Source organism: Ambystoma mexicanum, chromosome 4q (assembly GCF_040938575.1).
Source record: "Ambystoma mexicanum isolate Mex_15411 chromosome 4q, UKY_AmexF1_1, whole genome shotgun sequence".
In the NCBI taxonomy this organism is placed as follows: Eukaryota; Metazoa; Chordata; class Amphibia; order Caudata; family Ambystomatidae; genus Ambystoma; species Ambystoma mexicanum.
Genome location: NC_090928.1, coordinates 1237091012 through 1237106312, shown reverse-complemented (window position 1 = coordinate 1237106312; position 15301 = coordinate 1237091012). Strand labels below are relative to the sequence as shown.

Sequence of the window (15301 nt, the reverse complement as noted above, 5' to 3'; positions counted from 1 at the left end):
CCCTTATGAGAGGCCTCTGCCTTCCCCAGCGCTTAAGCCTTCATCAGAGGATGTTTTCGGGAAATTTCAGAGGCTCATGAATTCTGACCCTATGAAATAGTACTTTAAGGGTCTTTTCAGGGAAATGTACCCTGAACCTCCGGCACCTCCTTCCACTCCAGTGGCTCCGTGGGTTGTACCACCTCTCCCTATCGGCCCGCCTCAGCTCTTCCTCCCTTGCTCCCGTTGTCTCCCGTAGAGAAGACACCGGCAGATCGGGATAGCACTTTAAAACCTGCGGCGGCCCAGCCGTCTGCCGATGATCCGCTGGATGACCCTCTGGTAGATCAGGATAGCGATGTGTAGCCCTGCTCTGTGAGAGCATTCCATGACCGGGTTATGGATATGATGGCCGCCGTCGACATTCCAGTACCTGAGGCCCCTGCTCTGCAGGAAGCTGTGCTTTCGGGAGCTTTTAACCTTGTCTCCACAATAGCGCACCGGCCTGTTGCTACAGAAGGACGTTTTGGCTGAGGCCTGTAAGGTCTGGGATAAACCACACACTGGTGCATATTAATAAGAAAATCGATGCCCGTTACAGGCTTCACAACTCCTAGGAGATAGCCTTGTCCTCTTGTCTGCTCCCTTCTTCAACAGTGGTAGCTGCGGCCACGCTTCAATCCAAGCCGGCCTCTGCGACCTCTACAGCTGTGGGTCAGTTTCTCTCAAAGGAAGACAAAATTCTGGACTCCTTGTGCAAGGAAGTCTTCACCAACTCAGCACTGCAACTTTGCCAAGCAAATACCGAGCTGATCCTGGCGGCAGCTAATGTGAAGCTGTGGAGGGAGTTGGCTGATTTTCAGGAGTGCATTCGGATAGGTAGACTTCTGTCGGACGCTCGGGTGTTGGCACAGAATATCCTGGAGGCTCGGCACACCATGTGGATACTTCAGCTCGAGGCCTGATGGTGGGAATTGACACCTCCCGCCAGGCGTGGCTCCATGCGACAAAGTTTTTGAAGGAGGTGCAAGATAAAGTTCTGGACCTTCCCTTCGACGGAAAGGAGTTTTTTCATTCTTCTACGGACCAAGACGAGTACCCAAACCGTCAAATCCTTGTTGATCCTGGCAAAGGTCCCAGCTAAGGCTCTTTACACCCAGAGGTCGTGGGTCTCCGTCTCAATCTTTTTATTGCTTCAAAGAGTTTCAGGACTGCCGGGCGCGCAGAACTGACCCTCCGTTTGGTGGCACACGTTGAAAAAAAACATGGTCCGTTTTTCTCTCGGCCTTCAGCCTCCACTCCACGAGCAGGTAGTCTCCCGGCTGACAAATTTGCAAAATTATATTTTTTGTCGGTGGGAGGACAAATCTCTTATCTGGAAGGCGTGGCAGACCATCACTGGTGATCGGTGGGTTTTGCCCATCGCTCAGGCGTGCTTACACTTGCCCCTTGCCCCTTACCCCACCCTTGAATCCTCCCAACAATCGGGACATCCTCTCTCAGAGCTGAGGTTCAGAAGCTTCTAGACCTCAGTGCGCTGGAACCTGTTTCCTTCGGGGAGCAAGGGGAGGGCTTCTACTCTCGACTGTTCACGGTGCCCAAACCCAACCAGGCCGGCCTGTGCACCATCTTCGACCTTCCCCAGTTCTATCTTCCTCTCCCCCAAGAGATACTCAAGATAGTCACACCCTGCCAAATAAAGTCCTCTCTTCGGAAGGGTGACTGGCTCAGTGTTTTGGACCTTCAGGACTCGTACATGTACATCCTGATATGGGCGCTGCATTGAAAGTACCTGCGGTTCTCCCTGGGAGTGGAACATTTCCAGTTCCGGGTACTTCCTTTTGGTCTCAGGTCTGCATGTCTTTATGAAGATGAGGTCGGTCATTGCATCTTACCTTTGGCTACAGGGCCTTCATGTATATCCATATTTGGACGATGGGCTCCTACGCAGCCCTTGTCCACAGACTGCATTGAGAAATCTCCAGGCTCTCCTTCGGCTCTTGTTCCACCTCAGGCTTTCGGTGAACTGGCGGAAATCTTACATGACATTCTCCCAAGACCAGATCTGCCTGGGTTTTTGTTGGAACATGATCGACTCCCGTGTGTATTTGACGGAGGAGAGGATTGCGGATCTATTTGCCACGTGTCAGCTCTTCATCCAATCAGAGCACATGATGACTTGGTGGTTCCAGAGACTTCTGGGCCTCATGGCTTCGTGCATACTTGCTCTTCCTCTTGCGTGTCTCAAAATGAGGCTTACTCAGCTGGCTCTCCGGAGCTCTTGGTCTCAGGAGGCTTCGGACTCGGATTCCAGGATGATCCCAGTTCCTTCTTGCATGATGGTAGACCTTCTATGGTGGTGCTCGAACAGCAATCTCAATGGGGGCTCTTATTTTCAAGATCCCTGCCCACAAGTGACGATTACCACAGACTCCTCCCTCCTAGGGTGGGGAGCAACTCTGGATCATCTCCATGTTTTCGATCTATGTATACACCGCAGGACAGGCAGTTTCATATAAATCATTTGGAACTCCTGGCTGTTTTTCTGGCGCTGAAAGCATTCCATCCATCAAGAACTTGGTGGTACGCGTCCGCACGGACAACTCTGTATCCATGTTTTACATCAACAAGCAGAGTGGTACCAAGTCACCACCCCTTGTGGACCTTGCCATTCAGATGTGGGAATGGGCCATCCAGCATGGCATTTGGCTGCTGGCGGTGCACATTCCGGGGCAACTCAATGTGACGGCAGACTCCCGCAGACAGTTATGAGTGGGAACTAAACTTGGAAGTTCTGTCCAACATCTTTTGCCAATGGGGGACTCCAGAAGTGGACCTTTTTGCGACTGCCACAAACAAGAGACTTCCTCTTTCCTCTTTATTCATCCAGGAACGGTCTCTGAGCCTCTTGTCTATGGGATGCTCTCGAGATTCCGTAGCAGAACATGAACGCATATGCCTTCCTGCCTGTTCCTCTGATTCATCGGTCACTCTGCAAGCTCAGGAATGCTTCAAATTGCACTCTTCTGTTCATAGCTCGTTGGTGGCCAGCCAGATTCTGGTTTTCGGATCTTCAGCATCTGTCGCTTTGTCCTCCGATCAGACTGCCGCTGATTCCCAACCTGCTTCACCAGTGCAATCGGCAGATGTGGCACCCCTCCCCACAATCTTTCAGCTTGGCGGCCTGGTGCTTGAGTTCAAATCACTAACACAGTTTAACCTGTCTGAGGACAATATGCGCATTATCCAAGGAAGCCTTCTAGAAGGTCTCAGTATAGGAGCAAGTACTGTCACTGGTGTCTAGCTAAACAATTAGTCACAAACATGCTACGATTGACACTGTCCTTTCGTTCATTTCTCAAATGTCTGCTTTGCGCATCCTTGTAGTATTCTGTAGGACTTACTACCACTGATGCCTGTTCCTTTTCTTTGGCGAATTGTCATTAAAAGGAATTTCGCAGGTTTATTGCATCTTTTTCCGCCTGTACACAATCCTCACCCAAAGTGGAATTTAAATGTGGTTTTGACAGCCTTATGCCATAAGCCATTTGAGGCTATGGCCACAACGGATCTGAAGTACCTTTCTTGGAAGGTTGCCCTTTTGATTGCCGTGACTTCGGCAAGCCGTGTAAGCGAGATTCAAGCCTTGTCCGTAGAAAATCCGTTCCTTACCTTTTCATAAGGACAAGGTTGTGCTCCGCACTCATCTGTCTTTCCTCCCTAAAGTGGTGACAGATTTTCATATGAATCAGTCTGTATCATTACCTGTTTTTCCCCCCAAACCCAGACTCTGATGTAGAGAGTATTACACAATCTAGATGTCGGTCACGCTCTGAAGTTCTATGTGGACAGAACTGAACTCAGGGGATCCTCCCAACTCTGTTACATTCAGTGACCCGAAAGGGAAAACCGCTTCAAAAGTGACCATCTCCCGATGAATTGCCTCTTGTATCTCAGAGGCCTATACCATTCGGGGCCTTCAACCTCCGAAGGGCGTTCATGCCCATCTTGTACGTGGCACAGCGGCAGCTGGTGCCTTCCAAAATTATGTTCCCTGGGAGATCATTGCCAAGGCGGCTTCGTGGGCCTCCCTATCAGCTTTTTGTAAGCATTACTGCTTGGACTTGAGCTTCAGGGTCGATGCTCAATTTGGTCAGGCTGTCCTCAACCTTTTTCAGTAATTAGTTCCCATCCACCCGTATCCCTGTGAGGAGTGCTTTTGAATCTCCCACAAGTATGGAGGAAAGGGGACTATGGACTAGGAATAAGGTAGTCACTACAGTGAGTAACTTTGTTAAAATTGTGTTTATGGAAGTTCTTGAGTCCAATATACTTTCTTTAAACATCTTCATTTTCAGTTTCCAGAATTACAAGCACCCTAAAAGAGAAAATGAAGCTTTCGATATATGGCAGCGGAAGGCTCTGACTTTTAACGCAAATATTGTTTTCAACAGCATCTGTGTAATGGGTTTTAAATGTTTTGTTAACGTCTGGGTATTCTGTTAAGCTAACTTAGTCCTTTTTTGGTCCTTTAGTAAAAATATGTATGGTTTAGCTTTCGCGTAAAGAGAAATGAAAATGTTTTAGCGTTTTTAAAATTAGATCCTCAAGGTCACTGCTGCTCCTATTACTCGACAGTGGAACTACAGTAGAACAAAGGATTTCTGTTTGAGTTTAAATCGCGTACACAGACCTGTTATTTCTTGTTTCCAATGCTGATTGACTGTTTGACAAACAACCAAGCTGTAGAAGCTGGGTCAACCTCTAAAGCCACATCCAGGTACTACAGCCTGTTTACTTTTAGTTGGTAGTGTTCTTCAACAACCAGATTTACTGTGATAAGTCTTGCGTCTGCAACATAATTCACCTCTATGGTCACAAGTATGATTGAGAGCACAACTTGAAATCCACTGTACTGTGCTTGTACTTCTAGAATAAATTGACTTCTCCATGCTGCGTGCCAAGTGCTACTTAACTTGCATAGTTGAGTCTATTTTGTGGTTGCTGTTTCCATTCTAACATTTAATGAATCTCCAGTAATCTAGTGTCCGCCTGTTCAGCAGCACACACATGGCAATTAGTTACTTCATTTCGGAAGTTTAGTTATTTGTGACAGAAGTGTTGCTTGAATTTCATCTTTGTGCAGCAATTTGTATTTGTGTTGTCCTCGTTCGCTGGTAAAACTGATTTTTTTTTTTTGTTTTGTATTGCAGCGTGAAGTCTTCATTACAAGCTCCACATCTTCGCTCTCAACTCCTACTTCAACCCCTCAGACAAGCAGCAATTCCTTCACTTCGCAGGTTGAAAGTTTCCTCAAACTGTTTAGCCACGGTGGTAGTACTGAGTCTGTGAGTGAGCCCTCTCAAGATGAGATGTACGACTCAGGCCGATTTGGTAACCAAGACCAGAATGAGGCAAACCATGACAATGCAAAGCCGCAGAGCCCCGACCACAGTAGTGAATTCTTTCTACCTCATGAAAAGGCCAGTCAGGATGTTGGTGGATTCTCAGACAATTTGATGACTGCTGCTACTCGACTACCTGAGGGCATGCAGCAAAGCCTATCAAATGTTGAAGATGAGGAGAAATTTCTTTATGGTGATGATGAAGTAAAACCAAGCCCAACCACCATTCAGCACCCAAACAATAACTTTGATGAAACTGCAGACCAGAAAAGCCCTGCTCCAAAGGAGACTGAACCTCCACAAGATAATCAAGCTCCTGGTGAATTTACAAAGATTCATGATTTACTGAAGACCATTGGACTCGATATGGATATGGGTGAAGTTGGCCAGCTTACCGCCCGAACCCAAGAGCGGCTTTATGGTAAGAAGCCCGTTTCTCGCTCTCCTGAGCGGCGCTCCTCTGATCCAGATAAACCAAGTTCTTGGGAGCTCCACCGCAGCAAGAGTGACAAACATGCTCCTAAATCTCCTGTTGATACTTCAAAGACCTCTATCAAGGATCTTAACCCAGCATCTGAGACTCTGAGACAAGGAACAGGGCATGAAAGTACTTCTCTGCATATGACCCCAACTAAGCTGGTCACTAACGAGATCACTTCCACTACACCAATCTCAACTTCCACCACTGCGACCACCACGACAGTTCAGGCACCATTAAACAAAGACCCACCACCTGCGTCTGTACCTCCCAAAGGTAACAAATCTATACCTAAGAAACCGTTGCCACCTGGATACATGAAAAACATGCATCCGGGTGACAATAGTAAGACTGTGACAGTGACTAATATGTCTAATAGTCAGATGTCACCCACGAACCAAACAGAGAGTGGAAGACTTTGCAATCTCAATTTACTGACTGAATCAGAGAAAAGTAATGACTCCAATATTGAGGCCTCAGTCCCAATGACGGGTGCTGGAATAGCTTTACAGCCATTGAAGTGTGACACACACGAACTATCTAGCTCAACCAAGGATCCTTCATCACTGGAGGTAAGTGTTATGGGTTTCAGTGAGAAATGAAAATGTATGAAAGGTTTAGAGATGTCCTGCTTCATGCCATTGTATATAAATTGGAGGTGTTAAAAAGTCCAAACATTTCTATTTTAAATTGGGAGGCAGGTGTTTTAGTTCTAAGATACAATTTGCTTTTTTGGGTGGCGGGGGATGCCAGACCATTTGAATTTTATGATGCAGTATCAACTTTGTTTGCAATGTCTTCAATTATAATAATTTGCTTTTTTATATAGCGCTACAAAGCCTCAGGCATCGGAGCGCTGCTTATTACCACCCACGGTGTGTGGTGCTCTGTACTGTTCTGTTTACCTCTGTACAGCGCTCTGTTGCTTCTCGAAGGTAGGTCAGCGCTCAAACACCATCAAAGTGCTAGGCCTGTAATGTAAGACTTGCACAACAACAGTTGGTGTCTACTAATGGCTCACATTCAGCTACACCATGCTGGAGCTAGTATTCCCAATAATATGAAGGAAATTGGACACTTCAGTAGTTGGCACACATGTTTTGTTTACTTGCAATATGTGGTGTATTGTCTAAGACTAGTTTGTGCATGCTGAGGACTGCTCTGTAAATGTTTCCTTTGGAATTTCACAAGTTAAAATGGAACTATGCTTTGTACAATATGGAAATGTACAACCATTACAAATGCATAGTAATCGTAGGTGATTTTTAGTAACAGTCAATCACAAAATCAAACCGGGTCCACATGGAGCAGCTGATGAAGGAATGAGCTAGATTAAATTGGATCGATTTGCTTTGGGGCAATAGTATCCAATTATAGATTCACATCTCCGAAACTGTTTTTTTGGTCTTTGTATTCATTATCTCCTTAATGCCACATTTTCATCTACTCTATAATACAGTTTATCAAATAGGTGATTAAGATGTGTAAACATTGCCTGTAGTCCAGTTAACAGTGCATACAAAGAAAACCAACATTACCAGTGGCAATCCACCATCACCAGTTGGATCGGCCAAGTGGAAGAATCCCAGAAAGAATGGAACAATCCGTCCCAATAAACTGCTTTCTGATCTGTCCCTTTCAGCGGTTGCCCTTTTAGTCATACTATTTGTAAAGCTGCGACTGGTTTGGGCACAATACCCAATAGCATAACAAACTGCAGCACACCAAAAAATATGCTTTCTACTACCCATTGCCTATTGATATTTCACTGTTGGAACGCAAGAAATAGTGTGCTGTGTGTAGGTGGACAACTGAAGAGCGTGCACGTTTCTATGCCTCGCTTGTGACTTGAAACTTGATATTTGTTCCCATGTTTCTTGTAAATGTTCCCCTTTTTGCTATCAAGTGAGACCTAGCAAAAATAGCCTGGCGGTTGTTGATCAAACTGAAAATGATGCAAAGACCTGCGCAATATGTTCTCAAACTAATGAAAACAAAGACCTACTGCTTGCATACATTGAATAGCTGTCCATGACATGTTGGGGAATTTCTATGAACAGAGCAGGGGTTAAATATGTATGCTGCAAACACTTGCAATGGATCAATTTAAATTGCATATTGTGGGAAACCAGCTTAGTATTACAGCATGCTTTGCACCGTTCAGTATCATAGGCACTTTTCTGATGTTGGTTAATCTGCTTAGAATCACATGCTGTGCATAGGTCTGACATCCAGTGGTCACTGCGGAGTATTGCATTTTGTTTTTCGTAGTCGAAAAGGGGACGTCGACAAGGCGTGTCTGTAACACTATCCCTATAGTGACGGGCGTTGTACCCACAATCCCTCACGCGTCTAGGTCGCTCAGATTGTTTTTTTCCGCCCAGCTACTGGTCGCCCTTATGCGGAGCTCCTCGAGAGACATTGCCAAATAGTTTATTCGACCTTTGGTCTTTGTTATTAAGATCAATAACGTAGATCCCTCCCTCGACGCAGAGCCGTTTCTCCGCCGAGCGGTGGGGATCCTTCGGCGCTGCCGAACACGTGGCCTGGCCTCGCCGGCCATACATAGTAGGGAGAGTGAGGTTTTGTGGTCTTTCTTCTCTTTAAGAATGCCTTTCTCTTTCCCCCTCCCTCTCTTTCGAGGTCGTAGTCACACTTATTACCCTCAGCTATGGAGAGGACGCCATTTAGGTTTTGCCCGCTTTGCAAGGGTAAATATACCTGGAAGGATAAGCACAAACGGTGCAACCGTTGCTTACCCCTCGATCACCAGGAGGACGGCTGTGCGGCCTGTAAATTACTAAAGCCCAAAACTCTAAAAGACCGCAGGGTCAAAAGGTGGGCAGCCTACGCCATGTCTAGGCCTGACTCCTCGCCCGCCGCCGCCGAGTGAAGAGGACAGTGACTACACGGCCCCCGTAACGGAGGCTGTAGACCTCTCAAAGGAGCATTCACGCTCGTCGTCTGTCCCCGGCCCCGACAAGCCCGGCTCACGCCCAGTTCATGGGGATGTACACCCCTGCGACAAGGACGCACACGAAAAACACCAAAGCACATACCCCCAGCACGCATTAGTCGAAGACGAAGGCAGCCATAGCGCCAACGGGGACGCCGGGCCCACCGGCGTCTTCTGCCGACCATAAGGGTCGTCAGCCCTCCCCGCCACCGCGACAGGCGACTGGGCATTCTAAAAATAAGGGCGCTAACACGAAAACCTCCGGCGACGCGCATCGTAAGAGCGCTCACGTTGCCAGCAAGGACTCGACGGGCAGGGACTCGACGGGCAGGGACTCGACGGGCAAGGACTCGACGGGCAAGGACTCGACGTTACATAGCGCGACGGCGACCGATCCCTCGGAAGAGAGAATGATCGCCGAAAGCCTCGCGCGCATAGCATCTAAGGACGGCCAGAGACGTACGGCGAGTGAAACGCCGAAAACCGCGCACAAAGCCAAAGATACGCCGAAAGCGCCGGAAAACAGATCAGGCCAGTTCCCGACGCCGACAGAAGGCCTTAGTCAGCAAGAAGGCTACTCAGAAGGAGAAGGCTCACTTTATTCGACGTTATGGGACAGAACCAGACAATTACAGGAGGAAGAAACTCCTTTTTCTTTCCCAGACCGTCCTGGCCGACCTCAGTGGACCTTTGAAAGATTCCAGACCTGTATGGACAAACTAGACAGGTTCATGTCCATCCCAGAAGACAGGGTGACCAAGGGAGGCACCCCTGGAGAGTCCAAGGGCTAAATACCAGAAGTTTTATAACCCCATACAGGACAGATACTCTTATAATCCCACTGAGGAAGACACCTTCTTCCAGGAGGAAGACGAGTTCACCTATGTTGAGGACCAACAAGAAGAGGAAGGTTTTCACGAGGAAACTAACCTAGGTGAGGAGGGTTTCCAGGAAGACACAGGCGAGGGCGACCCAAATCCCTGGCAGTCACCGGCTAGGTCGACTGACACAGGCAGTAGCAGTGTAGTCATCAGGTCTACTGAAACCACACCAGTCGGGAACCCTTCGCCTGTCGATGATCAACCCACCTTCAATGCACTGCTGAAGAAGGCAGCAGCACATTTCGAAATCGAAACTGGGGAGGTCACCCCAGACACCGATTTTTGTGGAGAGGATTATCAAGGAAAAACCCCCCAATAGCCAGATTATACCCATCCTCGCCTCAGTTAAGAGACTTATTACACCTTCTCTTTCCACTCCTGCATTGGTGAGAGGGGTCAATCCGAGGATTGAGAAACTGTTCTCTCAATCAGACCCTTTATATATTAAGGGTCACTCAATCCCGGACTCCCTGGTTGTGACCAACACCAGGAAAAGGGCAGGAGTCCCACTATCTACTAGCGAGGCACCCCCAGATAAAGAGGGGAAGAAGCTGTATGCCAAGAGAATCACCACCTCTGCAGCAGTCTCTACCAGAATCGCCAATAATACCCTATTGGCAAGCTACGCCGATGCTCAATGGGCTAAGATAGACAGGACATCGAAGAAGCTCCCGAACCCCTAAGGACTCGTTTACTGGCTACAGTTAACGAGGGCTCTCTGGTCAATCAAAGCATCGTCAAGAATACCCTCGATGCAGCAGAGACGGCTGGCCGCACTTTGGTACAAGGAATTTTACTGAAGCGTCACGTCTGGCTTCGCAATTCCGGTTTTAAGGCGGAAACACAAGCGTCCCTTATTAATAAACCCATAGAGGAGTCCAACCTCTTTGGGAGAGCATTGGATGACGCGCTGGAGAACGCGAAGAAAGAATTTGATACAATAAAGACCTTAGACCAACTTTCAAAACCCCCTAACAGGCGGGGATTTGGTAATAAGCGCTTTTTTCGTGGACAACGCCACCAACAAAACCAACAGTATTCTGCCAGCAACTACCAGGGTAATAGCGGCCAGTACAGTCAGAGGGGTCAACGCCGTGGCAAGGGAAGAGGCCGGGGTTCCACCCCCAGAGGCTCCCAAGCCAACACCACCACCAAGTGACGCAAAGATTTGCGTCCCCTCCCATGCAACGCCGGTCGGGGGCCGGTTAACATCCTTTCTTCCAGCATGGGAGGGAATAACATCAGACCGCTGGGTACTTTCCACCGTAGCCCGCGGCTACTGTATAGAGTTCAACAGTTCCCCAACATACAGACCTCCGAGGGGACGCCGCATGACACCAGAACACCTCGCCATCCTTCAAGAAGTGGACCAACTGCTGGGAAAAGGAGCCATAGAGGTCGTGCCTCTATCTCAGGTAATGGAGGGTATTTATTCAGTGTACTTACTTGTACCCAAAAAGGATCTAACCATGCGCCCTGTATTAGATCTGCGCCCAGCGAACAAGTTTGTCAAACCCAAAAAGTTTCGTATGGTGACCTTACAGGAAGTGATCCCACTGCTATCACAGGGAGATTACATGACAACACTGGACATGAAAGATGCATACTTTCATATTTTAATGTTGCCAGCGCACAGAAAATACCTCAGGTTCATGATAGAAGGCAAACACTACCAGTTCAGAGTGCTACCCTTTGGCATAGCATCTGCACCAAGGGTATTCACGAAAGTACTGGCAGTGGTAGCAGCCCACCTGCGCAGATTATCCTTCCCTGTATACCCTTACCTCGACGACTGGCTCATAACAGGGGATTCTTACGAGACATGCTTCTCAAACACCCAAAAGACTGTAGACCTTTTGTTCCAACTGGGCTTCTCCATCAACGAGAAGAAGTCCAGCTTAGACCCCAGCCAAGTCAAACAATTCCTAGGGGCTCTAATTCGAACAAGAACGGCCTTGTCTTCCCCTCCAACGAGAGGGTCCAAAACATGCTGTTTCAGATCCCCCAAAATGTGGCAGGTTGAGAGGTGACGGTGTGCAAAGCGATGCGATTGCTAGGAATGATGGCGTTGTGTATTTATTTGGTACCTCACTCGCGCCTGCGCATGCGCCCAATGCAAGAGTGGCTCAACAGCCAGTGGTGTCAGGCCAGCGGACAATGGGACGATCTAGTGGTGGTCTCGCAAGCCTTGGTTCTCTAGCTACGGTGGTGGACAAAGGAAAACCTGATAATCGGGGAAACCCTTTGCCACACCTGCGGTGGTGGCCACTCTAACCACGGACGCATCCCTCACAGGATGGGGGGCTCACCTATCCCATCAGACTGCTCACGGAGTGTGGACTCCGAACGTAGCATCCAAGCACATAAACCTACTGGAGCTACTGGCGGTGTTCAAAGCACTAAAAGCCTTCCAAGAACACCTACAAGGGAAGACCGTGATGATCCTTACAGACAGCACCACAGCCATGTACTACATCAACAAGCAGGGGGGCACCCACTCTCCAGGACTGTCCAAGCTGTCCCAGAATATATGGAAGTGGGCTCTCAGACACATGTTCCTACTGTCACAGCACATACCAGGGGAACTCAATCTGCTAGCAGACGAACTCAGCAGAGACTTCCCCCTGCCTGAAGACTACGAATGGCGATTGCACGAAGACATCGTCTTAGACGTCTTCACGCAATGGGGATTCCCGGAAATAGACCTGTTCGCAACTCTGGAGAACTCAAAATGCCAAGGTTACGCCTCCAGGTACCCCCAGAACCAGTCCAAGGGGAACAGTCTGTCGATTCAATGGTCAGGGAAATTTGTTTACGCCTTTCCCCCGACTCCCCTTCTCAACAAGGTGGTGCACAAGATGCACCAGGATCAAGTTACCATGATACTAGTGGCCCCAATGTGGGCCCGGCAGCCATGGTTCGCACATTTAATGGAGATGTCCCTATCTCCCCCAGTGAAACTTCCCTGCCCGTACAACATGCTGTCACAGGACAGGGGCAGGACACTGCATCCATGCCCTCAGACCATGAATTTAGCAGCCTGGCTCCTGAGATCATAGAATTTGGACATCTACAACTCCCGCAGAGATGTATGGACATCCTCAGGGAAGCCAGAAAACCTAATACTCGCCACTGCTATTCTAGTAAGTGGAGAAGATTTGTCATCTGGTGTAGAGGAAAGAGCATCAACCCGGTTGACTGCTCTCCCACACATATTCTGTACATGACCCATTTATTGGATTCAGGTCTAGTGTTCAATTCCATTAAAGTCCACTTGGCGGCACTTTCTGCATACACCACTTCCCAACTTAGTGTCGTGGTGGAAGATCCCAGTTATTAAGGCCTTCATGGAGGGGGTAAAGAGAATACACCCTCCGATAGCTAACCCAGCTCCCGGATGGGACTTAAATGTGGTACTTTCTAGACTCATGGGCTCGCCTTTTGAACCCATGCACAAGGCAACTCTTAAAGACCTCACTCTTAAGACTGCTTTCCTAATAGCTATCACCTCCATTAGGAGAGTAAGTGAACTACAGGCTCTTTCTGTTCTAGACCCCTTCGTAACAGTTCACAAGGATAAGGTGGTTCTACGCGCACACCCAAGGTTTGCACCAAAATTCATCTCGAAATGCCATGTAAACCAGTCAATAGAACTACCAACGTTCTTTCAAAACCCTTCCAGCTTGGGAGAAAAAAGTCTGCATACACTAGATGTACGCAGAGCTGTCATGTTCTACATGGAAAGAACCAGGACACTGAGAAAGACTAATCAGTTCTTTGTCTCGGTGGCAGCAGGAAGAGGAGGAGATGCAGTCTCAAAGTCCACTATATCTAGATGGATTGTTCAATGCATCACTCTGTTTCTCTTGCTAAGAGAGAACTACCCTTCAAGCCAAGAGCACTTTCTACTCGAGGCACTGGGGCTTCCATAGCGTTCATTGCAAATGTTCCCCTTGAGTCCATCTGCAAAGCGGCTACCTGGAGTTCTGTGCACACCTTTACAAAACACTACTGTCTAGATGCACACTCTAGATCTGACTCCCAGGTGGGACAGGCAGTATTAAGACATCTTTTCTCTACTGTTCCTTCTCATAACCCACCGCCAACTCCGGGTACTGCTCGCTAGTCTATGCACAGCATGTGATTCTAAGCAGATTAACAAACATCAGAAGACAATGCATTACTTACCGTAAAAGCATTTCTGATGGTTGTATCTGCTTAGATTCACATGCGCCCACCCTTCCTCCCCGCTCGGATGGAAGGAACATAGACATCTTTTTATATCTCTTTTCTGTACTCGCTCACGTCTAGAAGGCTCCCTCAGGGCAGAACAAATACAAACAGAGGGACCTCGACGCGTGAGGGATTCTGGCTACACCGCATGTCACTATAGGGATAGTGTTACAGACGCGCCTTGTCGACGTCCCCTTTTCGACTACGAAAAACAAAATGCAATACTCTGCAGTGACCACTGGATGTCGGACTATGCACAGCATGTGAATCTAAGCAGATACAACCATCAGAAATGCTGTTACGGTAAGTAATGCATTGTCTTCTCCAGCATTGATATCTTTCATAGATTCACATGCGCCCACCCGCCTCCCCTGAGAGGCTGCTCCTACGTTCAGCATCCATCGTACTGTAGTTCCTACGGTTCAAAATCTGAAGATGGCTGATTGGGGCAGAGCTTAAGCCCTGTAACCTCATTGGTTGGGGCCATAAAGGACCAAAGTGAGGTGGAGGGACTACACAATGGAATGGCTCATAGGCCACAATGGGGTATTTACATGCATTCTCTTTGGAATAATGTATGTGTATTTAATTATTACTTTTATCACAGCGGATTCCCAGTCTGTCAGGAAATATTCAAGCATGTGAATCTATGAAAGATACCAATGCTTGAGAAATACAGTTACAGGTAAGTAACTAAGACTTGCACCCAACTCCCATCTAAAAGTTTTGGTATCTTTTAGAAACTTTTGTATTACTTTGGCTTTGCCACTGCTTGGTCACACAAGCCCTCCAAAAGGTCGGAGCACGTTTGTTAGTCAGATTAACTTGTGCCCGAACCATTGGCTATGTTCAGTGGACCCCAGAGAACCCTACCTTCATGTTTCTCAGCTTCACAAAGAGTATGGAACTTTGATGAACTTTTGGACACAAGGCCCATTCATTTTAGGGATGGACCTCTGAAGTTGGGATTGAATCTCTGCTGACCTGTAGTACTTAAACTAATCTGTACCTTCCTTTTCAGGGGTTTGAAGAGTATTTTTGCCCTACCCTAGTTATTTTGTATATGTATCATATGTTTAGTGGTGTGTGATATTATTACCTGTTATTCATTGTTCACTGTTATTTGGCCAGGAGTGAAGTATTTTATTCCTGTTTGTCTAAGTGTGTTCCTTGACTGCTTCACTGTGTGTGCGCTCATTTTGGACCCCTTACAAACTCACCTCCTCTTGATACGTAGCCTAGACCACTCGCTTGGCTACCTTGAACTGGTTTGGCTACAACTGAGTTGTCCCTGTCACAATAGTAGGTTGCAAAGCAGGGGGGTTCTGGGAGTCTCACTACCGACCTCAGTCGCGGGGGAGTCACAACC

The 15301-nt window shown here is 47.8% G+C and overlaps 1 protein-coding gene across 1 annotated transcript in view; it reads left to right on the top strand.

The window, feature by feature from the left end:
• Positions 1-15301, top strand: part of LOC138468307 (zinc finger protein 318-like) — a 640558-nt gene that overhangs the window by 232193 nt on the left and 393064 nt on the right. The window contains exon 4 of the mRNA XM_069608801.1: positions 5193-6434. Within this exon, the coding sequence (XP_069464902.1) occupies positions 5193-6434 (1242 nt within the window). The remainder of the gene's footprint in view (positions 1-5192; positions 6435-15301) is intronic.